This window comes from Phoxinus phoxinus, assembly GCF_949152265.1.
Source record: "Phoxinus phoxinus genome assembly, chromosome: 21".
In the NCBI taxonomy this organism is placed as follows: domain Eukaryota; kingdom Metazoa; phylum Chordata; class Actinopteri; order Cypriniformes; family Leuciscidae; genus Phoxinus; species Phoxinus phoxinus.
In genome coordinates, this window is record NC_136896.1 from 3216384 (window position 1) to 3240892 (window position 24509).

At 38.7% G+C, this 24509-nt stretch overlaps 3 protein-coding genes across 5 annotated transcripts in view; 1 reads left to right on the forward strand and 2 right to left on the reverse strand.

Moving 5' to 3' along the window:
• Positions 1–1048: 1048 nt before the first annotated feature.
• wbp2 (WW domain binding protein 2) lies at positions 1049–11140 on the reverse strand. 2 transcript variants are annotated; one of them, XM_079595410.1, is made up of 8 exons: positions 10507–11140; positions 9052–9160; positions 7443–7578; positions 6233–6325; positions 4857–5003; positions 4669–4773; positions 4482–4558; positions 1049–2045 (listed from the first exon to the last, which is right to left on the reverse strand). In XM_079595410.1, exons 1-8 carry the CDS (start codon positions 10563–10565, stop codon positions 1998–2000), a joined length of 774 nt encoding a protein of 257 aa, XP_079451536.1. In that variant the 5' UTR covers positions 10566–11140; the 3' UTR covers positions 1049–1997. The 2 variants fall into 2 exon arrangements, with proteins under 2 accessions (XP_079451536.1, XP_079451537.1); XM_079595411.1 differs by lacking the exon at positions 4857–5003 and having other exon boundaries at positions 4669–4827; positions 10507–10673.
• bccip (BRCA2 and CDKN1A interacting protein) lies at positions 10747–17686 on the forward strand. The gene is made up of 7 exons (XM_079595409.1): positions 10747–11581; positions 11708–11782; positions 11964–12044; positions 13078–13167; positions 13485–13672; positions 15206–15371; positions 17301–17686. The coding sequence occupies exons 1-7, from the start codon at positions 11450–11452 to the stop codon at positions 17469–17471; spliced, it is 903 nt and encodes a 300-aa protein (XP_079451535.1). The 5' UTR covers positions 10747–11449; the 3' UTR covers positions 17472–17686.
• dhx32a (DEAH (Asp-Glu-Ala-His) box polypeptide 32a) overlaps positions 17614–24509 on the reverse strand; it is a 34203-nt gene continuing 27307 nt past the window's right edge. For both annotated transcript variants that reach the window (XM_079595403.1, XM_079595402.1), the window contains exon 12: positions 17614–17938. In XM_079595403.1, the coding sequence (XP_079451529.1) occupies positions 17764–17938 (175 nt within the window). In that variant the 3' untranslated portion in view covers positions 17614–17763. The remainder of the gene's footprint in view (positions 17939–24509) is intronic.

The window sequence follows — 24509 nt, forward strand, 5'->3', positions numbered from 1 at the left end:
GCATACTGCTGAATTCATACTGCACACTATGTGCCATATACTAAACACTATTATTTGTTACGCAACAGTAATGCTGCTATTTTAATTTTGCAAGTTATCCCACACATAAATGCGGTTATTTAGTCAAGAAGGACGCATTAAAAACAAAGTTGATTGCGGCTCATTTATCACTTTTTAATTGAAAGTATGGGATGCAGTGTCTTTTTCAGTTTACTCTGTTGTATACAGTATATATATATATTTTTGGGCAAACACATGTGTGCACAGTATATACGGGTGAAACTCGAAAAATGGTGCAAAAGTTCATTTATTTCAGTAATTCAACTTAAAAGGTGAAACTAATATATTATATAGACTTATTTCAAGCCTTTGTTATAATTTTGATGATTATGGCTTACAGATTATGAAAACTTTTCACAATATTCTAATTTTGAATTTGGGGTTTTCATAAGCTGTAAGCCATAATCATCAAAATTATAACAAATAAAGGCGTGAAATATCTCACGTTGCATGTAATGAGTCTATATAATATATAAGTTTCACCTTTTAAGTTGAATTACTGAAATAAATGAACTTTTGCACCATATTCTCATTTTTCAAGATTCACCTGTATAATGCAAACTGCAAAATATGCTATTCTGAACATAGCCAATCTATAAGGAACCATTGAGTGTTTGTTTGAGCACTGTGTGCGTTATGGGATCATAATTAAGTGAACTCCTTCCTGTACTTGAGGTCTGACTTTATGCACTAACTAGTATTGTGCTTAATATTGGGAGATTGTTTTGAATATGAGAACAATGATTTACTTTGCTTGCACAAGCCCTTTGGGGCTACATGAGTGAATGGAAAACTGGAAAAGCACATCCTTCGGGAATAATGAAGTCATTCTGTATCGTCCGGTCCCGCTTGTTCACAGGTTCATCTCCTGAGAGACTTTTACCGATTAATGTGACCTTCTTTGTCTGCTTTTGAAACCCCTGGACATTAGGTACATAAATAATGAACATTCAGACATTCATAAAAGATTCTCGAATGACATGCATCGTTCCACTTGTGTACATGTTTACTTTAATAAAATACACTTCAAATAACAATACAGTCAAGACCATGCGTAACTGATTAATTGTGTAATGAAATAAATTAGGGAAAAGATGAATCAAGAAACGAGACTGAAGGTGCGTGAGGGGTTAAAGTGCATCTTTAGTCTAACTGCTGCATGCTACAGAGACGCCAAGACAAGCACACACACTGCTGCAGAAAACACGAGCTTCGTCAGGATAATATACTTTGCAGTGAACATGGAAAGGTGATTTTTAGACACAGTATGGTTAGTTGTTTTGATTACATTTTTGAAAATGATCCCAAAAGAAGCCAAAAGTGGAACTCGCAGCACAATAAAAGTATTAGTTAAGCGATGTGTAGTAGAGGGGCGTTCACATTGATTTGCACATTGATAAGTGTTCATCCGGAAGTGTTTCATTTTTAAAGGCATTTGAGACGACTGCTTGAGTGTTTGTTTAACAAGTGAGCAGCAACAGCCGGTGAAGCTCATGTGATCTTGCGTCTAATATAGTCGGATGCATGAAGCGCTGGTAATGTTAATGTTAATGTGAACACCCACGTTTTTTGTTTTTTTTTGGGCCTTGTCCTAAACTCTTGTGCAACTAGCAAAATACTTCTCAATCTATCAATCTATACAAAAATCAGGTCATAAATAAAATTTAGAAAAGCTCAATCGTTTACTGTCGGATTTTCTTTCCCGGCTGGAAATCTTTAACAGTAGGTCCCTTTCATTCACGAGCTATGAATTCATTAACGTTGTTTTATTCATGTGTGTCTCTCTCGTCCCTCTACACAGGCCAGGTCATATTAACGCCCCCTACTGGAGCCCCAGGCGCCGCGAGTCTTGTTCAAGTGGCCGTTAACTGTGGCGGGAGACGGTGAGAGGATGAAATGAAGGGTACGGAGAGAGGAGAGGATGTGCAGACGCGCGTCTACTGGTTCTTCTTGTCATCAGGTGGGGAGTAGGGTGGAGGTTTGTCCTTCAGAAAAGAAGAAGAAAAAAAACAGTATTCTCAAATTATTACTCAAGTTAAAGGTTAACAGGATAGTTCACTTTGAAATAAATTTTGGTATGTTTTAGCTTACCAGAAGTGGTAAGTGGAAGTCTTTGTCTCCGCAGTAGTTTCAATTTTGATATTTTTAGGTCAACTGTTCTTGTCTGTCAGTCATATAATGCAGGTGTATAGCTACTGTCTCCAAAAGCATGCAGAGAAAAGTCCAAATTAAAAAAAATTCCCCATCGTAAGTGCACATTGATGGCCTAAGCTCGCGCGAACCCATCCGGGAGTGTTGAGTTTTCACTTATTCCCAATTTGTAAGCCTTCTGTCTTGACACACTACTCGCTTCATTGTTCAGGCCAATCAAAGGCATACGTTGAGCCGACAGCCAATCACACGCGTTTCTGCTGAGTTTAAAAATGCAACGTCCAATCGAAGGCGGTTAGATTAGTTTCCGGGGAAGAAATCCGGTGTAAACAGATCAGATGGACGTGGTTGTGTAAAAGAGATAAAAACTATATAAATACTGTTCGTTTTATCACACAAACCGCTTGTTTCGTGTCTTAGGCCATCAATGTGCACTTACGATGGGGAATTTTTTAGTTTGGACTTTTCTCTGCATGCTTTTGGAGCTTTTATATGACTGACAGACAAGAACGGTTTGACCTAAAAATATCAAAATTGAAACTACTGCGGAGACAAAGACACCGACATCTTGGATGCACTTCAGGTAAGCTAAAACATACCAACATTTAATTTCAAAGTGAACTATCCCTTTAATATTTTCTTTGCTTTGATGCAGCTCTACACTTGAGCAACAGGTTGAACCTGGTTATAACGTGGACATGGGTACATATGAACTTTGTCATATATGAACTTGGTTAACAGGTTGGACCTGGTTATATATGGACTTTTTTAATGGGATAAACTTGATTAACAGGTTGGAGCTGGTTATATATGGACTTTGTTAATGGGATAAACTTGATTAACAGGTTGAACCTGGTTATATATGGACTTTGTTAATGGGATAAACTTGATTAACAGGTTGGAGCTGGTTATATATGAACGGTTAACATGATAGACTTGGTTAACAGATTCAACCTAGTTATATATGGACATTAACTTGGTTACATATGAACTTTATTATATACTGTATGAACTTGGTTGGACCTGGTTATATGTGGACTTTGTTTACAGGATAGACTTGGTTGAACCTAGTTATATATGGGCATATGAACTTGATTAACAGGTTGGACCTGGTCATATATGTAAGTTAACAGGATATACTTGGTTAACAGATACCTAGTTATATACGAACTTTAACACATTTAACTTGGTGAACTTTACTAACAGTTTGATAAAAGGTTGGACCTGGCTATATATGGATTGTTTTAATATATATGGAGCTTTTAATGGTGTTTATGTGTCTATGTGGTGTTTTTAATCTGCTTTAAGACACATCATGTGTAAATTCATAAATCGACAGCATTGCTGAGTATTTTCTGCTTAAAACTGCAGTGAACCAAAGACAGTCTCAAAAACACGGTTTGAAATCGCTGGTGTTTCTGACGTCACAAACTACCTTGTAACCAATCAGATCAACGTGTGATCGTCAGCGAGTGGATCTCTGAGGGAGGGAGTGAGTGGCTAATTTGCATATTCATAGAACCACGTATACTAAATGAGGCAAGGGTGTCGAGTTACATTCAAGCTATGTTATAGCCTGGGAAAACCCAGACCACTCTCAGTTGTAACTGAGTTAGGATCTGGCAAAGCTCCATAGACAATTCATTTCCACAGGGGTGTCACCAACGGACGTCGGATAGATCTAAAACCAATCAGAGCGATGAATGTCATGACGTATGCAGAGCGACGGAGAAACATCTCCAGACTCTCAGCAATTCTCTGTTTGTGTTAACGAAAATGACAATTTTAAATCGCTTGAAACAGACGCGATAGCTGATTCGAACGAGTGATGTTGTGATGATCCACGGCGGCATCCATCTTTGTAATGTACAAAATCTGCGTCACCGTCTCTGCTCTGTCGTCATCGTGTAAAGCCCGCCCCAACGTTTCTGATTGGTGCCGCGATTTCGACGGATTGGAAATGGGTTTCAATGGGCTCTTTGCCAGACCCACTTGCAGAGCAAATCTAAATTTGCCGGAAGTGGTCTGGGTTTTCCCAGGCTAGCTATGTTAAGGCATGAAGTTTTTTTTTTTTTCAAGGAAAAAACTTTTAAATATGTAATTTTGGTGATAAAAGATGAGCTTTAATGGATAAAATTATTGACTACAGGGGGACTTTAACAGGATAGACTAAACACATTTAACTTGGTTATTATTTAACTTGGTTATATGAACTGTTAACAGGTTATGTATGGATTTTATTACAAAGCTTAACATGTTAGTGAACTCACCTCCGGCAGGTAGACCCGCATCGGAGCATAAGTAGTCGTAGTGGAACTCGCCGCAGCTTCAGCTGCTTTCGCCTCCGCTAGAACAATAATTACAGTCATCTTAATGTGAGCAAAAATTAATTAGGAATCAATTAACAAGAAGTCAGTAAAACAGCTAATCTGTAACTGGTGGGGTTTTAGCTCATACCGGCAGGGGTTCTGGGCAGGTCTGGGTCGAGAGGAGCTTGGTCCACTGGAGCTGTATATGGGGGAGGAGGCATGTAGGCCGCGGGTCCATCAAACCAGGAGCCACCTAAAGGACCCAAGAGTACAGCAGGACGTTTCAATGCACTATTTAGCGGTGTATCTGCATGAAAAGATAAGTTGTGTTATTACCTGGAGGTGGAGGTCCAGGAAAGGCATATCCAGGAGGAGCGGGTCCGGGATAAATGCCATTAGCAGGAGGGGGCGGAGGGTAGGCGTACGCCCCGTTCGCAATGTAAGGACAGCCGAAATTTCCAGTCACTGGTTGTCCTCTGGATGCTGACATGAATGAGAGAGACTGAAGGTAATGCTTCCACATTTTTTCAGTTTGATGCAAAAAAAAGTGTCTTTTTAAATCAAATTATCTTTTAAAACTGTAAAGGTACACTGTGTAGGAATTTCTCCCAGCGGGGGAATTGTATTTTGCATTCAAACGAATAGTTCTCTCTAGCGCCTCGCTTTTTCAAATGCGTGTTGCAACTAGAGGATGGATACCCGACCCGAGCCGGGCTCGTCACATCAGCGCGATAAGGCATTGAACATTTTAAATTTAAAACAGATTATTATGTAGGTAGCCAATGTGCCTGATGCTTTCACTTGATGCAAATGTTAGTTTTTTTATTAAAATACATGTAAAATATTACCATAACATCTGTCTTCCTGTGTGCGGAAATTTGTTTATGTAGCCGTGACAACGAAACACGTGCATGCGCGCCTGTGTTAAGAGCGCTTGTTGCTCCGTGTGCGCTGATGCGCTCATCTGTTGACATTTCCGAATGTCTTCCTACAGTTGCTTAATAAAAGCGGGCTTTCCACACAAACAAACGTACATGTGTCATTAGAATGAGAAAAAAAAAAGGGATTTTAACTGTCGGTCTCGGACATAAATATCTTTATGCCTGTCGGGTTCGGTTACTGCTCTGTCGGACGCGGACCCGATCCGCACTCTAGTTGCAACTACGGTGAACTTTATGTACCAAGAAGTCTTCCAATAGCACTTCATCGAGTTTTCTTTCGGGTGATGAGGTTTGTTCTTTCAAACAAACTGCAACTTGACACACAACGAACAAACGAATGTTACAGTGAATCCCAGACTGTAAAAAGCATCTCCTGTGGCTCGGCATAAGTATGATCCTGCATTATGAAGTACCGTGCAGTGAAGCCTTTCAAATTTGCCGGGACAGTGACAAGCACCTCTCACTGATCTCCTTTAGCTGGTTTTAGTCATGTGACGCTGGCTCTGGACAAAAACACATTGAGGTAGGCTAGTGCTTTTTGCCCCTCTCTGCTATTATAGTTTTTCAAAATGGCGGAACGACATGGGAGCCTCCGTGGACTTACCCGTCCAATGTAAATAAAGAAATTATTTGCTTACGTAGATAAGTCAGATCATTGGCAGAGGTAATTTTACACCAATGAGGGCATATTTATGAATAAAGACATTAATTTTAGCTAATAAAATACTTAAACTACACAGTGTACCTTTAAAATATCCAAAACAAACGTACCCTGTGCTGCCACCTGTAGCATGTACTGTCCAAACTCAATCGCTCCTCCAGCAGAAAAGATCAACTTGAAGGTTGCAGAACCTTCCCAGCCACCTGGATCAGTGATGGAAACACACTTTTAGGGTTGGATATCGAGAACTGGTTCCAAATTTCCAAGAACTGTGGATTCGATAAGACACGTGCATTTCGATTCCTCCAATCGATTCATTTGTGTGCATTTTAATATGACTTTAAACCACTCAGGCGCAAGAATACTGTTCCCGAAGCACTCTTCAGCATCTTTTTACACTTGAACGCACAAATACACACAAAAATATTTTAAAAATATCCTCGTAAACACAGTCGGTTATGTCTTAGGTGGATGTAAACAGTTGACAAAGAAAATGTATGTGTAACAGTATATTGGATCCGTGCAGCTCTTAAAGTGACAGCAGCGTAATATTCCTGCCGTCTCTATAATAACGTTAATAAAAACAACAAAAGACAGAGAAAATTCACTCTTCTGTAACTATATTTGTAATGCATTTAAAAGTGCAGTGTTATTTTACATTTGATTACAGTTTCTGTACCTGAAAATCTATTCTTTAATCGTATATTTGTTCAGTTGTTATTATTTGTGCTATTAAATTACTGTTTTTATTTAAATTACTGAGTGTTTACTTGTCTTTAATAATGCTTGAAATGTATATTAGTTAGGCTAGTTGGTTTTTTACTATAAACCACAGGCAAAAGTTCATTGTGTAAGTGTTTTTAAACTATTGATTTTTGTTCATAGTTTTAAGTTTTAATTTTTTACCTTATTGGAATCGAAATTAGGAATCAGAATCGTTAAAATTCAAACAATACCCAACCCTACTACACACTAGTGTACTTTTGTGCCATAGTGTTCTTTACTTTTGTTTTTGTTTTACTTTACTTTTGTACACAACTTTAGATTACCTGAAACCAGGACTCTTCATATACTTTCTTCAGATTATCCAAATGAAAACTCAAGAAGTATTGATTCTGATCTGACTACTCTTCTTTTTTTTGTGTGAAGACGCCGACAAACGGCAACAAACTCATTTTGTCGGATCAGTGTGTTACTCTGTTACCTCTGGTGACTGTCACTATCCCATATTTATTTATTTCGTTTGAGATTTGGACTGTGATGAGTTCATTCCCTCACTGCTCACAGCAGCGGTGTTATATTTAGGTTCGGTGTTCTTACCTCCAGGCTCGGCACTGATTGTGCCCTTGACGTAGTTTGCGCCAAGCACTGGCTGTTTGACCTCACAGCCCTTTATAAGATAAAAGGGCATCATGAAAGACTGCAGAGGGTCCTTCCCTTTAGTCAAGAAGATCACCTGAAGACCCAACCACATGACCAGTTACAATAGTGATCATAGTGCGGAGAACTGAGGTTATATACAAACCACTGAGAAAGACCAAATATCAAAACTGTTTATACCATGGTCTGGGTGAATACTCGATTCTGATTGGCTGCATGGTGTCCATTAAAAAGTGATGTAGGACACCTAGTAAAGGAGTTCTAAAACCGTTAGATTTCGATTGTAAAACTAATTAAAATATAAACTAATGTTTTAAAAATGTGTTATTTGGCAAGTGAACATGGTATAAGCGGGTTAATAATGCCCTTCGAGGTGTCCATTGTCAGTTATTAATGGACGACGGTGAGGCGTGAACGGTTGCCTCCGCCGAAGTCCTTTAAAGGTCCCGTTTTTCGTGTGTTATTGAAGCTTTGATTGTGTTCACAGTGTGCAATATAACATGTTCATGTTTCGCGTGTAAAAATAACAGTATTTTTCACAAAATGTACTTATCTGTGTACCGCTGTTTTCACTGTCCTAAAAACGGGCTGATGACTTCCTTGTTCTATGAAGTCCCTCCTTCAGAAATACGTAACGAGTTCTGATTGTGCCAGCGGTTCCTGTGTTGTGATTGGACAGCAGCTTAGCGCACGTTGCCCGGAAAGATCACGCTTCTTACCATAGTGAAGATGCATGGCTCAGTGTTATGTTATTGTAAGGTGATTTTACTCCGGGATGAAAATAACAGCGTCTCGACGACATGGCGACACACTCTACAAACGCAACTCTTCCTGTTCTCTGTAGGAGCGCAACAAGACCACGCCCCTTTATTGTGTATTTCTGTGTGCGGAGGTTAGTCAAAAAACTGTTCTAGTGACGTCATTAAAGCAGGAAGTAGAGGATGTAGTCCGAACCGGCCGTTCGCTGTAGGCTTTGAAAGGGGACTTCTGTTAAATCAAATATCTCGCTTGGCATTGAACTTTGAGCTTTATAATTTTACAGGTATTATTTATCTCTAGAAGCAACATTACACACTAGCTAAAGTAAAAAAAAATGGGATCACGAAGAAAAGGACCTTTAACACCTGACAATGGTCAGACATTAACCCTTACATGTATCAGATGCACCCTACAGCCAATCACAAGACCGTAACGGCCAATCTGCTCTACAATGGATTGCTCAGGTTTGGGGTTTACCATATTTAAGTTTGTTTAAAGATTTATGTGGCGAGCATGACGAGGTCGAGGGCGGCGCGAGGCCGATGGCGTGATTGATAATGAGCGTATCTCTCACGGAGGAGCGGAAGCGTAAAGGAGGAGCGACGACAGTGAAGATAGAGAGAGGACCAGGCCTGATTTTATGTTGTGTTTTGTTTCTGTTTTGTGTGTCCAGCAGTCGTCCTCCCGCCACGGCCCTCGACCTCGTCGTGCTCGCCACAATTATGTACTTTTTTTTTTTTTTTTTTTTTTTAAGTAACATGATCTAAACTCTTGTTCTTGCATCACCTACCCTGTAAGGTGTCAGGTAGATGCTTCCCTTCTTGCTTTTTCTGAAGGGCTCTGGCAAGCGTTCTGCGTCACTGAACACCAGCTCCACATTCTCATATGACATCAAGACACTGTAGGAAAACACATTCGGTTTAATACAGTCAGCACTTTCTGTGCCAACATGATCAAAGCCAGCTGTGCCATCGCTAATACACTGCAAAAAAACAAAAACAAAGTTGTAAATAAAACAAGTAGATTGAGTTCATTTTACAATAAAACACCATTTCAGTCTTTACTATTTCACGCTTACCGTAATTCAATGTGTTTCACGTCTCTTTGTAATTATTTGTGGAATGTTATGAGTGAAATTTACTCAATCCTACACCTAGTTATTTTTTAACCACCTTCAGTGGTTCTGCTAAAATATGATTTAAGGTTTTTAATCCAAATTGACTTTAAAAAAAAATCGTTTTCAAGAATTCCAGCATCAAACAGAGGACATTTGTCTCTAGTGTTAAAATAGTTAAATATAAATAACTATACATATATAAAAATTACCTATTAAAAATACACATTAATATAATTTTTATTATACATAATAAAAGTAATAATAATGATGTAAGTGAATTAATATTGTGGAAGTAATTTAGGAAATACAGTTTAAGATTTATTTAAGTGTAACAAAGACGGTTATTTTAAGAGTAATGAAGAAATAACGTAATGTAGAGGAAATTAAAATAAATGAAAAAGACATTAAGACGCGTTATCAAATATATATATTTTAGGTAACGTTACTATTTTTGAAATGTTAGAGATATATGATGTCATTCCTGGAGTTAACTATAATCTCAGTCTTTATCAGTTGTGTAATAAGATCAAGCTATTGTGAAACAGTGTAAGAGCATGTCATTTCTTTTAAAGGAAGGTTAAGAAGATTATTGTTGAACTACACACAGCACGTATTCACAACAGAAATACTATGGCGAGGACTGAGCTCATTAATATTAATTACGTAACGTAGAATTCGACTCGAGGGCCTGGCTGTGATTGGCTGAGAGACAAGAGGGGGCTTGAGTAAATTAATATTCATAGACTCCGATTTCGCCATAGTATGATTTTGAAAGCTGCGCAAGATCCATGTTTTATATAGATAGCAACTTATCTGACTGAATATGCATTTAATTTTTATTGTTTAAACATAATATTGCATATAATAAGTAACGTTACATATACGGGAGACAATCTGATTACATTGCAAATTGAATAGAATGGGTGTGATCTAACGGTTCACGCGATGTTATCCAACACATGACACTGTGTAGAGTAGACTGTAACGTTCCTAGCCATATTAGTCGCATACAAGAACACATAATATACAATAATCAATTCGGTTTTGGACAAATCCGTGACATATTTACACAGTACCAGAAAAATAATAACGCAATAACAATCACTGAGTCTGAATCCGCGACAATACCTTTCGCTGTTGTTGATGATAACTCCTCCAGATTCAGAATGATTGCTGTTAAGAGCCATGTTTGATTTCTGTTTGTGTAAAATTGATGTTCTACATTCTACGAGCGGAGCTCAATGATCCACCTGCACTTCCGCCATAGGCCACGCCCCCCGGTGACATCATCAACGGCTCTAGTTTGAGACGTTTCCCGAACATTCTCAAATAAACAATTTTGTTCTAATCTTATCTAATCTTATGATAGATAGATAGATAGATAGATAGATAGATAGATAGATAGATAGATAGATAGATAGATAGATAGATAGATAGATAGATAGATAGATAGATAGATAGACAAACAGACAATAGATAGATAGATAGATAGATAGATAGATAGATAGATAGATAGATAGATAGATAGATAGATAGATAGATAGACAAACAGACAATAGATAGATAGATAGATAGATAGATAGATAGATAGATAGATAGATAGATAGATAGATAGATAGAAATATCAGATCCTGTTTGGAAGAAAAGCCCATTGATTTTAATTAGAAGAGATTCATCACTAAGGTTTATTTTGTAAAATTACCCAAACTCAATGCTGGGGTAAAACTTAAATAACCACGTAAAATATCGGGGCAATATTAATGCCTATATAGGCCGAACATTATTATTTAAACCTTGATTCTGCGTCATTGCTTTCGTAATAAATAATAAATTATTTTCAAGCAGCACCCCTCTGTAAAATATGGTATCTTCTGCTTCCCAACACGGTGATCTGAATCTGAAACAGACGCCATTGTGGATCTTGTGCAGGGGGGTATTGTGCATGTTACCCATACGTCTACCGTGAGCCAAGATGGCCGATAAGACTCATCAGTTTCCTAACATGTGTTTAACACAAAACGTCGCTGTGCGTGAACTCGTGTCTGTTTCCTGCGTGTTATAGTGGAGCAGCATGGCTTCATCTGCGAAGCGGCGAGCTATTGAAACGGCTCAAAACCCCCAAGACAGCAATGAAAGCTCGGACGAGGGTCTGGAAGACTCCGGGGACGAGGGAAGTGTAGACTCAGAGGAAGAAGTAAACGAGGTAACGTTAAGTTGCTATTTTAATCGGTACTGCAACCAAAAAATCTCGTGATGTGCAAGGCCAGGCTGGTTTTGCGTTTAAACACGCTGTTTTATTAGCAATATATTTATTTTGATTTATGTTTAGGAGGTCGTCGTGGATTTTGAAGCACACGCGATATCTGACAACGACTTTCATGGCATTAAAACCCTTCTGCAACAGGTAATGTTACGTTAACGTTACGGACGTCAGTGTTTGTATTGCACTGAATATACAGAAGTTTGCATTTAAATGATAAAATTAATTTTAAAATGGCAGCATCTATCGTAAATATCTATACGTTACATACACACACAACATACATTATTTATATCATGATATATGTATGTTTTTATTTTTCCAGCTGTTCCTGAAGTCTCACGTGAACATCTCTGATCTCACTGACATCATCATACAGCAGAATCACATTGGCAGTGTCATCAGGGTGAGACTCATTTACATATTAATATAATTTTACTGTCCATAACTGTATATTTAATTAACAGATTTACAGTAATTTTATGTACGTTCACTGTAATCACAAATCCGGGTGGTCCGTGGAAAGGTTTAGAGAAAAATATGAAAATAAGCTCATAAAAAAAAAAAAAAAGTTTCAAATAAAACGATTAAAATAAATAAAGCAATCGTGCTTTCAATTGATTAAAAAATTATCCAATCACATTTTTCTGTAATTAATCATGATTAGTCACACCTAACATTAACGTTTTTTTAAATATATTTTTATGTTGTAATAATTTCACAAATTTATGTAGAAAAAAAAAAAGACCGTAGCCTATATTTTACATATTTGTTTAATGTCAGTGCCATTCAGCATCAGAGTATAATTGAAAGCTATCAATTTTAACATTTATTATTAGGCTTTAAATATTATAACAACTTTTAAGTAAAGTGAACTTAAAACAATCTTCACATAAACCCATTGTAATAAATGTCCCATTTTCCTGTGCCTTCAATATATAAGGGCTTATTTTTTTTCTTTTGGCCTATTCAGACCGCTTCAGATTTTTACTTGTTCTGTCAAAATGCACAAAAAGTTATTGTTTTCGTTGTTTTTGACCCATGTGACCTTGTAATCAGCGCTTTAAGATGTTCAGGTAGGTCACACATGTATGATATATACAGAAAAATTATAAATTACATGTATATTATTAATCCTTATGTTAATACGCTTTTGTTCTTTGATTATCATTAATGACAGACAGCAGCAGGTTTATTAGGCTGCTGTCACTTTAACACACATCATTTTCTCACAACTCTTTGTTAATTTACATTAATTATCATATAGGATTATCATATTTGGGGGTCTGTGTGCGTGGCATCTAAAAAAGTCCCTTCCTTAAAATACATTGATAAAAACCATTCACAAATTGCATTGAACATCTGGATTAATCTGGTTGTGTCCTTAATGATCATGTTATCAATGCATATTTTTAATATTTTCCATGTTTCTGCTCCAGCAAGCTGAGGTACCGGATGACAGTGATGATGAGGGCGACCAAGATGAGGTGTTTGGATTCATCAGCATGGTGAACCTCACAGAGAGACAGGTGAGAGACTCATCATACTCATATTTTGGGGATTGTCCAGGACCTAATACAAGCAGAATGCTCTTTTATGAAATTACTTCACTTTAAGGACATATTTAATGAGATTATGCCTGAAAAGGTTTTGGATTTTTTTATCATATGTTAATTGAAAAAAAAAATGTTTTTGTTTTTATTGTATTTATATGATATTTGTATTTTTGTAATTGAATTTTTGCCATGAAAATAGCTTTTAATGCTGACATGGCATTAAATAAAATAATCTGAATCTTTTGGGGATCTGGAATGTACAAAAATGTGTGTGTGTGTGTATTGAACAGGGTGTGGAGTGTCTGGAGAAGCTGAAGGACATGATCATAGAGCAGTGTGTGAACTCCAGCTCTCTGGACGTCCAGGAGAGGTTTGAGCAGCTTCTGTCGGGTAACGCACCCTCAGTCGGGCTGCTGCTGAGCGAGAGATTCGTTAACGTCCCGCCACAGATCGCCCTGCCGATGCACAAACAGCTCCAGTAAGTGTCCAGTACATCTAACCCGCAGAGGGAGTGTGTGGATCTGAAAATAATGTTACAAATACAGCATGAAATAGGGTTAAAACATTCAAATTGTTGAAATACTGAATAAATACTGTTTAAAAAAAATGTATGTGCATGAACAAAAAATATATATTTTATGAAAATCTCAACAAACGGGTATCACACTTTTTAAAGTGCCTATTTTTAATTAGTTTTTTGATCTTGGATGCATGTAAACCTGTTGTAGTAGAAAATTAGCCTCCTGCTAAATACGTGGCACTTTAACAATTACATCCCCAGTTTTTCCACTGTCATCTAACTAGCAGATGCACAAATATCCGTCGCTGCGCTCATGTTGTGTCAGGCTGACGGTGTTTTGATGTTATTGACTGTTTGCGGGCGGCACTAATTCCATCACGTGGCTTTTTAAGGATCTTATGTAACAGTGTCTCTTATGTGGGTCAGTGCGTAGATGAGTGAAAATTACATCCCCAAAATCCCTGTATCCATCTGGAAAGATTGAGCCAAGTGAACTGTGATCACTGATCTACAATGTTTTCACAAATGATTCAGTTCTGCTGGAATATTCAATATCTGCTCGACAGAGCTAGTTTAAAGTGTATCTGATTTTTAGAAGCAATTATTTAGCGCTAGTTCACTTTCAAAAAATGTTTTCTTGATAATTTACTCACCCCGATGTAATCCAAGATGTCCATGTTTTTCTTTCTTCAGTCGAAAAGAAATTAAGGTTTTTGAGGAAAACATTCCAGGATTTTTCTGCATATAATGGACTTCAATGGCAACCAAATATTCGAAGGTTCAAATGTCCGTCTCAATGCAGCTTCAAAGTCTCGACACGATCAAGGTCGAGAAATAAGAGTCCTATCTAGCGAAACGATTGGTAATTTTCACAAAAAAATAAATAAATATATACTTTAACTACAAATGCCCGTTGTTTACCTTCTCTGAGATGCGCCACGCATTGTGTCATCACATTGGAAAGGTCACGTTCACGTCATCTATCCAAGTTATTTGTCTGTGTTCTCCAGTTCAAGAAGGGAAGGGCGAAAAACTCATCTCATTTTCTCCTCCAACTTCAAAATCGTCCGACATCTTTGTTTTAATTTATTATTATTTTTTTTCGTGACCTTTCCAACGTGATGACATAATACGTGGCGCATCTCAGAGATGGTACAAGATGGGCATTTGTGGTTAAAAAGTATATATATATATTTTTTTATATAAAATGGCCGGTCGTTTCGCTGGATAAGACCCTTATTTCTCGACTGGGATCGTGTCGAGACTTTGAAGCTGCATTGAGACGGACATTTGAACCTTCTTTGAATATTTGGTTGCCACTGAAATCCATTATATGGAGAAAAATCCTGAAATCTTTTCCACAAAAACCTTAATTTATTTTCGACTGAAGAAAGACAGACATGGACATCTTGGATGACAGTAAATTATCAGGACGTTTTATTTGAAAGTGAACTAATCCTTTAATAAAAATGCTGTTGTTTGCTTTTACAGGAAGGAAATGGCCGAAGCACAGAGGACCAACAAACCCAGCGGTAAATGCCAGTACTACCTGATGATCAGCAAAACCTGTAAACCAGCCAAGAAGAGCATATCTGGCCAAGCTCAGCCCAAAGAAGAGATCCGCTTTGTGAACGACGAGGAGGAGTTCTTCTATGAGGTTAGTCAATATGAAAGCATAATTAACGTTTGCTTTATTAATACACATTCTTGGTTTTATCGTGAATAGGGATGGCGAAAGCTAAAAAAATTATTGACCGACCACCGAGTCTCATTAGCCGGTTGAAACCGGTTAACCGATTAGTTTAAAATACGCTACGCTATTTGAAATAACAGCCATTTCGAGTCGTGCCTAGGGTTGCCACCCGTCCCTTAAAATACGGAATCATCCCGTATTTACAAGTAAGATGAGGCGTCCCGTATCAAATCAATAAGGGACGCGATTTGTCCCATATTTTACATTAGGCCCACATATAGTTGAATAAAAACATAAGGATTTTGCAGTATGGATAATGCTAATAGCAAATATAAAGAAATCAATTTCGTAGTAGAGAAGCTCATTGCGTGATTGCATTTTAGCGTCTTTGTTTCTATGGCGACTGAGTCTCGTGAACATGCGCGGTAAACCTGCACGCTTTTTAACCCCTTGTGCGCTGGTCGGGTCTTTGACCCCAAATGACGTTTGCTGAAATAAATAAAAATTATCTTTGTCCAAATGTCGTGAGACTTTGCACGGTTGACAACACTTTCTAGATCTGTGTAAAAAGTGTTTAAATAAATTTGAATAATATCTGTTATTATAAAATCCGTCACTTTTTTAAAATCCCCTACAGCGCAAAACATGAGTCCCGCAAACCCGAGGAGCTTGTATGTAATCGGAGGACAAATGGCTCCTTAGTTTAGCGCTGTATCACACAAGTTGCAACTCACATCTGTGTCATTCTTTTTGTGAAATGGTCCCACACACTACTTTTCTTTGCACGCTTCCTCCTGTCGTCTGCCCTGGCTCTAACCCCGAGTGTGTTAGCCTGTAGCCTTTACTTTTCGCAAACCCAACGCTGTGACCTCGCACCAAATGTTTTTATTGGTTTAGGAAGTATAAACAGGCGAGTTATGAAACATTGAGTGTGAGGGATTTGTTCACTTCACACAAAAAGATCTTGGAATGAGATGGCTAACTGTAGTAGCGTTTAGTCCACTGTCAATAATAGCCTAATTTAGAGATCACTTTTTTTTTTTTTACTGACAACTTTATTCGGTTAATGTTGATACGGTCAACCATCGGTCATCGGTTAATAAAGGAGAACTCCGGCGCAAAATGAACCTTTGGTCTAATTACACATTGTTAGTCAACTGTTAGCTGAGATTTGTTTTCATGATTATCGAATGTAAATAGTTTTATCTCTAAAAACAGTTTAGCCTATAACGCTAGTATAACGCTAGTATATTGGGCATTGAGTAATGATAAATAAAAATCGCTTGTTAATACCACTAACAAGGCTCAAAATAGCCCCACACTAACACGGTAGCATAATGAGGGTCCCTACCTTCAAACCGAAGCATTGAGAACTTTGTCAGTGTCCAGACGGTTTAATAAGAAGATATTTTATACACTGTCAACTTCGCGTATACAGGCACTTGGATCGGCGTTCGTAGATCGACTGGTAGAGACTGTTTTTCAAAGATGGCTTCTGCCTGTATACATGAAGTTGACTGTATGTATAAAATATCTTCTTATTAAACTGTCTGGACACTGTCAAAGTTCTCAATGCTTCGGTTTGAAGGTAGGGACCCTAATTATGCTACCGTGTTAGTGTGGGGCTATTTTGAGCCTTGTTAGTGGTATTAACAAGCGTTTTTTGTTTGTCTTTACTCTATGCCCAATATACTAGCGTTATAGGCTAAACTGTTTTTAGAGATAAATCTATTTACATTCGACAATCATGAAAACAAATCTCAGATAACGGTTGACTAGTTAACAATGTGTAATTAGACCAAAGGTTCATTTTGCGCCGGAGTTCTCCTTTAATATCCCTAATTGTGAATGATTCTTCAATGTCTCTTAAACAATTTCTTTTTGTTTACACAGCAAGCCACGCTGAAGTTCAGCTACTCCGTTCAGGACGAGGCGGATTCCTGTGCGACTGGAAAGTGGTCGTATGACGACGTGCCACTGAAACCGTTCCGAACCGTGATGGTGATCCCGATGGACAGGATGGGAACCATCATCGATAAAATGACGGAATATCTGACCGTCTAAACTGAACTCTGCTCCTCTTGTGGTTTATTTTCAAGCGTTGTTTAAGAAAAGAGTTTCGATAAATGTCCCAGGTCGAGTTTTCAAGGTTGTAATAAAATGTTTAAACTGGCCACAAAACAGAATGATAACAAATCACCCCAAACCAGTGAAATCATTTATTAATTCTGTACATAATCCAGTTGAAATTACCCACAAAATAAATGACCCATACAGGATTCTTGAGTGTCTTTTTCAAAAGGAACGATACAAAACACATCTGAACTCTTATTTACACAAGCATGTTTTGATGAGGTCACTGCATGACACACCGGTCATGTGACTCGGCCTCTTCCGTCTGTGGCGCAGCTGCTTGAGGCTTCGCTCTCACGCGCCCCGTCCTGTCGCTGTCCAGAATAAGCTGCAGGATCTCTTTACTTTCACTAGGGGGCAGGTTACAGAAAAAGTACTGTGGTGCCATTTGAGTGAACCTGAAAACACAGAAGGGAACGTAATACTGTTTATATAGGGTTTTGTTTTTTAAAGAAAGGAAAACTTGTATTTAGCTGAGACAATTACATTTATTTAGACATTTATAACTTTATTAATGCTTTATATTCATCAAATAACTCTGAAAATCACATTTCCCACAAATATAAAGCAGCAGAATTGTTTTAAACTGATAATAATCCTAAATGTTTCGTGAGCAGCAGATCATCATATTCAAATTATTTCTGAAGGATCATGTGACTGAAGACTGGAGTAATGATGCTGAAAATTCAGCTGATCACAGGAATAAATTACACTAGTATATATATTCGCATAGGAAACAGCCATTTTAAATTGTAATAATATTTCACAATATTACTAGTTTTACTGTATTTTTGGTCAAATAAACGCACTCTTGATGAGCAGATGAGATGTCTTTCAAAAACATAAAAAAAAATCTTACAGACCAAACTTTTGAACAATATAGCAATATTCATCAAAAATGTTTGATTCAACAGCCAAGAGTTAAAGACATTATCACAGCAAACTGATTTTATTAGAGGTACAACAATATATATATATATATATTTTTTAGGGTTTTGTTTTTTAAAGAAAGGAAAACTTGTATTTAGCAGGGAGAGTTACATTTATTTAGACATTTATAACTTTATTAGGGCCCAAGCCTTGAAAAGGCGAAGGCCCTATTGTTTTTCTAAGGATTATTAGGGCCCAAGCCTTGAAAAGGCGAAGGCCCTATTGTTTTCCAAAGGATTATTCTTTATTCTTTATAATTATTATTTTACTACCTTTTGGGCACTTTTGGGGGCCTTAACGTGCTCAAAAACTCTTGAAACTTTGCACAAATGTCAGAACCTGCGGCCATTACAGCCGGACTGAAGCTGGTACCCGGGCGTGGCAGGGGGGCTCGACAGCGCCCCCTGGAACGCGGTCCGAAAACTTGGTCCATAAATCAAACACGCTTGCGTGTAATAATATGAAACTCGGTACACTTATAGATCTCATCGGTTCATATATCCTTCGTGCTCTGACTTTTTACCCCAGCCCAACAGGAAGTCGGCTATTTGGCGTAGTTTAAAAAACACATGCAATGGAATTTAAAATACTCCTCCTAGAAAATTCAAACAATCACCACGAAACTCGGTGTGCATGAAGTCAAGACATGGAGGATGAAAAATTGCGAGGGGATTTTTGATATCTCGAACGGTTTGGCCGTGGCGAGGAAACGAATTTATGGCGAATATTGGAAACAGGAAGTGTGTTATAACATCCTCATACATTAACTGATCTGGATGAAACTTCAGCAGTGTGTTCGCTGTAAGAAGCCGATCACATGGATGTGACTATTGTGAGTCAAAGTTATAGCGCCACCAACTGGCAGCAGGAAGTGTGTCACTTTCAAAATGCTTTGAATTCACCCTCTTATTTTTACCCGATTTGCTTCAAACTTTATGTGTATAATGTAAACACACGGCAGATGTAGACATGTGAAAGAATTATTGATATCTTAAATACTGTTGCCATGGCAACGCTTTAAACTTTTATATTCTTTTTGGGTGCATTTGAGGCTCTTAACATGCTTCAAATTGCATGAAACTCAACATGCATATCAGATTTATTAGGTACTAGGCATGTGTGAAGTTTCAGAAACGGGCGCGGTGGAGGGGCTCAGTAGCGCCACCTTTAGTCAAAAATGGGGTATTAGTTTTACCTACAGTAACAAAAATCGGTATTTATATTTATCTCCCCGAGCCGGACAACTTTCTAATTTACAGTCATTAGCTCCGACCAACAGGAAGTCAGATATTTTGGTTTGAATGTGATTTGATGGGAATTTTGCCAGTCTCTCTCAGTGTCTGTGTGTGTGAGAGAGGAGGGGGGCTTTATTTTAACCCTTTCTCTGCTGTGTGGGACTTCTCGGGCACTTTTGGGGCCCTTAACGTGCTCGAAAACTCTTGAAACTTTGCACACAGGTCAGAACCTGCGGCCATCAGGGCTGGGCTGAAGCTGGTACCCGGGCGTGGCAGGGGAGCTCAACAGCGCCCCCTTGAACGTGGTCCGAAAAACTTGGTCCATATATCAAACACGTTTGCATGTAATAATATGAAACTCGGTACACATATAGATTTAATCGGGCCGAACAACTTTCGTGCTCTAAGTTTTACGCCAGTCCAACAGGAAGTCGGCTATTATGGGCTGTATGAAAATGCATGCCCCTGGAATTTGATATACTCGTCCAAGAAAAATTATCCTATCGCCACCAAACTCGGTCAGCATGAAGTCAAGACATTGAGGACGCTAAATTGCGGACGGATTTTTGATATCTCGAACGGTTTGGCCGTGGCGAGGAAACGAAGTTATGGCGAGAAAAGAAAAACACAATGTGTTATAACGTCTTCATACATTTATTGATCTTGATGAAACTTCAGCAGTGTGTTTGTTGTAAGAGGGCGATCACATGGATGTGACTATTGTGAGTCAAAGTTATAGCGCCACCAACTGGCAGCAGGAAGTGTGTTACTTTCAAGATACTTTTGACTAAAGTGGGTGGGTTATTTTTACCTACAGTCACAAAACTCGGTATGTAAATTGTGCTTATCGATCCGGACAACTTTCTCATTTACAGTTATTAGCTCCGACCAACAGGAAGTCAGATATTTTGGTTTGAATGTGGTTTTGTCTCTCTCTGACAGAGTTCCCCCTGCCATTCTCTGTGTGTGTGTGTGTGTGTGTGTGTGTGTGTGTGTGTGTGTGTGTGTGTGTGTGTGTGTGTGTGTGTGTGTGTGTGTGTGTGTGTGTGTGTGTGTGTGTGTGTGTGTGGGGAGGGAGGGAGGGCACACACACAGACAGCCCCCCCCCCTTTTCTGTGTGTGTTTGGAGGGGAGCAGAAAGACTCACACTGATGCAAGCTCTAAAGCAGACTTCTTCTCGACAGTCAAAGCGGGGTTACGTTATTGCCCGTCGTGCACAGGAACCCGAAAGGCAACGGGGTGGCGGCTTTTTATATATATATATATATATATATATATATATATATATATATATATATATATATATATTTAGGGCCCAAGCCCTGAAAGGGCGCAGAGCCCTATTGTTCTTCTAAGGGTTTTTTGTTATTAGGGCCCAAGCCCTGAAAGGGCGCAGAGCCCTATTGTTCTTCTAAGGGTTTTTTGTTTTTCTTCTTCTTCTTCTTCTTTATAATAAATTTTTTTTCAAGGTTTTTGCCACTTTTGGGGGCCTTAACGTGCTCAAAAACTCTTGAAACTTTGCACACTGGTCAGAACCCGCGGCCATTACAGCCGGACTGAAGCTGGTACCCGGGCGTGGCAGGGGGGCTCGACAGCGCCCCCTGGAACGGGGTCCGAAAACTTGGTCCATAAATCAAACACGCTTGCGTGTAATCATATGAAACTCGGTACACTTATAGATCTCATCGGTTCATATATCCTTCATGCTCTGACTTTTTACCCCAGCCCAACAGGAAGTCGGCTATTTGGCGTAGTTTAAAAAACACATGCAATGGAATTTAAAATACTCCTCCTAGACGATTCAAACAATCACCACGAAACTCGGTGTGCATGAAGTCAAGACATGGAGGATGAAAAGTTGCGAGGGGATTTTTGATATCTCGAACGGTTTGGCCGTGGTGAGGAAACAAATTTATGGCGAATATTGGAAACAGGAAGTGTGTTATAACATCCTCATACATTAATTGATCTTGATGAAACTTAAGCAGTGTGTTTGTTGTAAGAGGCCGATCACATGGATGTGACTATTGTGAGTCAAAGTTATAGCGCCACCAACTGGCAGCAGGAAGTGTGTCACTTTCGAAATGCTTTGAAATCACCCTCTTATTTTTACCCGATTTGCTTCAAACTTCATCTGTATAATGTAAACACACGACAGATGTGGACCTGTGAAAGGATTATTGATATCTTTAATACTGTCGCCATGGCAACGCTTTAAACTTTTATATTCTTTTTGGATGCATTTGAGGCACTTAACATGCTTCAAATTGCATGAAACTCAACATGCATTTGACATTTATTGTGTAATAGACATGTGCGAAGTTTCAGAAACGGGCGTGGTAAGGGGCTCAGTAGCGCCACCTTTAGTCAAAAATGGGGTATTAGTTTTACCTACAGTAACCAAACTCGGTACGTATATTCTTCTCTTCGATCCGGACAACTTTCTAATTTACAGTCATTAGCTCCGACCAACAGGAAGTCAGATATTTTGGTTTGAATGTGTACTGTTTGGAGCATTTTCCCTCTGTGTGTGTGTGTGTGTGTGTGTGTGTGAGGAGGGGGGCTAGTTTAGTTTAACCCTTTCTCAGCTGTGTGCAAAATCTCTGCCACTTTTGAGGGCCTTAACATGCTCGAAAACTCTTGAAATTTTGCACACAGGTCAGAACCTGCGGCCATTATATAGGGCCGGGCTGAAGCTGGTACCCGGGCGTGGCAGGGGGGCTCGACAGCGCCCCCTGGAATGGGATTCGAACACTTGTCCGTATATCAAACACGCTTGAATGAATTAATATGAAACTCGGTACACATATAGATTTAATCGGGCCGAACAACTTTCCCTGGGTCAAGTTTTACGCCAGCCCAACAGGAAGTCGGCTATTACGGGTTGATTGGAGAACGCTTGCTCTCGCATTTGAAACACTTCTCCTAGAGAATTAATCCGATGACCACGAAACTCGGTCAGCATGAAGTCAAGACATGGAAGATGATAAATTGGCAGGGGATTTTTGATATCTCGAACGGTTTGGCCGTGGCGAGGAAACAAATTTATGATTAAAAAAGGATGCATAAAGTGTGTTATAACTTAGTTATAGTTTTACCTACAGTAACCAAACTCGGTACGTATATTCTTCTCTTCGATCCGGACAACTTTCTAATTTACAGTCATTAGCTCCGACCAACAGGAAGTCAGATATTGTGGTTTGAATGTGTATTTTCTCTCTCTCTGTCTCTCTGCCATTCTGTCTGTGTGGGGAGGGGAGGGGAGGGGGGATGTGTGTGTGTGTGTGTGTGTGTGTGTGTGTGTGTGTGTGTGTGTGTGTGTGTGTGTGTGTGTGATTTTGGTTGGGTGACAGTTGTAGGTTACAGTTTGACAAGAGTTTATAGTTTAACAAAAGCACAATGTTGTGTTTCATTGCGAGTGTACACAAATATAGAGAAACACTTTGCATTTTGAATGATGGTCTGTATGAACAAAATGACGGAGTATGTTTTTATGTCTCCATTGTTCGATCGAGCCTCACACACACACACACACACACACACACACACACACACACACACACACACACACACACACACACACACACACACACACACACACACACACACACACACACACACACACACACACACACACACACACACACACACACACACACACACACACACACACACACACACACACACACACACACACACTCAGCATTCCAGCATTGCAATCTTGACATCGCAGAATGTTCATTATAGCCTTAATAAAATATAATAATAAAATAGTCAACCTTACATATAAAAATTACACTGCTCTGTTTAAATAGTCATTTGTACAGTTTGTGCCGTTCATAATAAATTTTTTTAATTTTTCTATATTGGAACGTGAGTGTACAAAGTGTACAAAGTACAAAGCCTATAAAAAGAATAGTTTAGCATCCAAAAATGTTAATAATATATATATTATTATTATATATATAATAATATATATGTTAAAAATAGGGGAAAAAAAGAATTTACATAATATGTATATATATATATATATATATATATTTTTTTTTTATATATATATATATATATATATATATATATATATATATATATATATATATATATATAATTAAAGCTGCAAGCAGCGATGGAGGGCCCAAGCCGGTGGCACCGCCACCCGGTGCCTTTAGTTCCACTAAAGGCACCAGGGTGGCGGTGCCACCGGCTTGGGCCCGCAATCGCTGCTTGCAGCTTTAATTCTTCTTCTTCTTCTTCTTCTTCTTTATAATAATTTTTTTTTCAAGGTTTTTGCCACTTTTGGGGGCCTTAACGTGCTCAAAAACTCTTGAAACTTTGCACACTGGTCAGAACCCGCGGCCATTAGAGCCGGACTGAAGCTGGTACCCGGGCGTGGCAGGGGGGCTCGACAGCGCCCCCTGGAACGGGGTCCGAAAACTTGGTCCATAAATCAAACACGCTTGCATGAAATAATATGAAACTCGGTACACTTATAGATCTCATCGGTTCATATATCCTTCGTGCTCTGACTTTTTACCCCAGCCCAACAGGAAGTCGGCTATTTGGCGTAGTTTAAAAAACACATGCAATGGAATTTAAAATACTCCTCCTAGACGATTCAAACAATCACCACGAAACTCGGTGTGCATGAAGTCAAGACATTGAGGATGAAAAGTTGCGAGGGGATTTTTGATATCTCGAACGGTTTGGCCGTGGTGAGGAAACGAATTTATGGCGAATATTGGAAACAGAAAGTGTGTTATAACATCCTCATACATTAATTGATCTTGATGAAACTTCAGCAGTG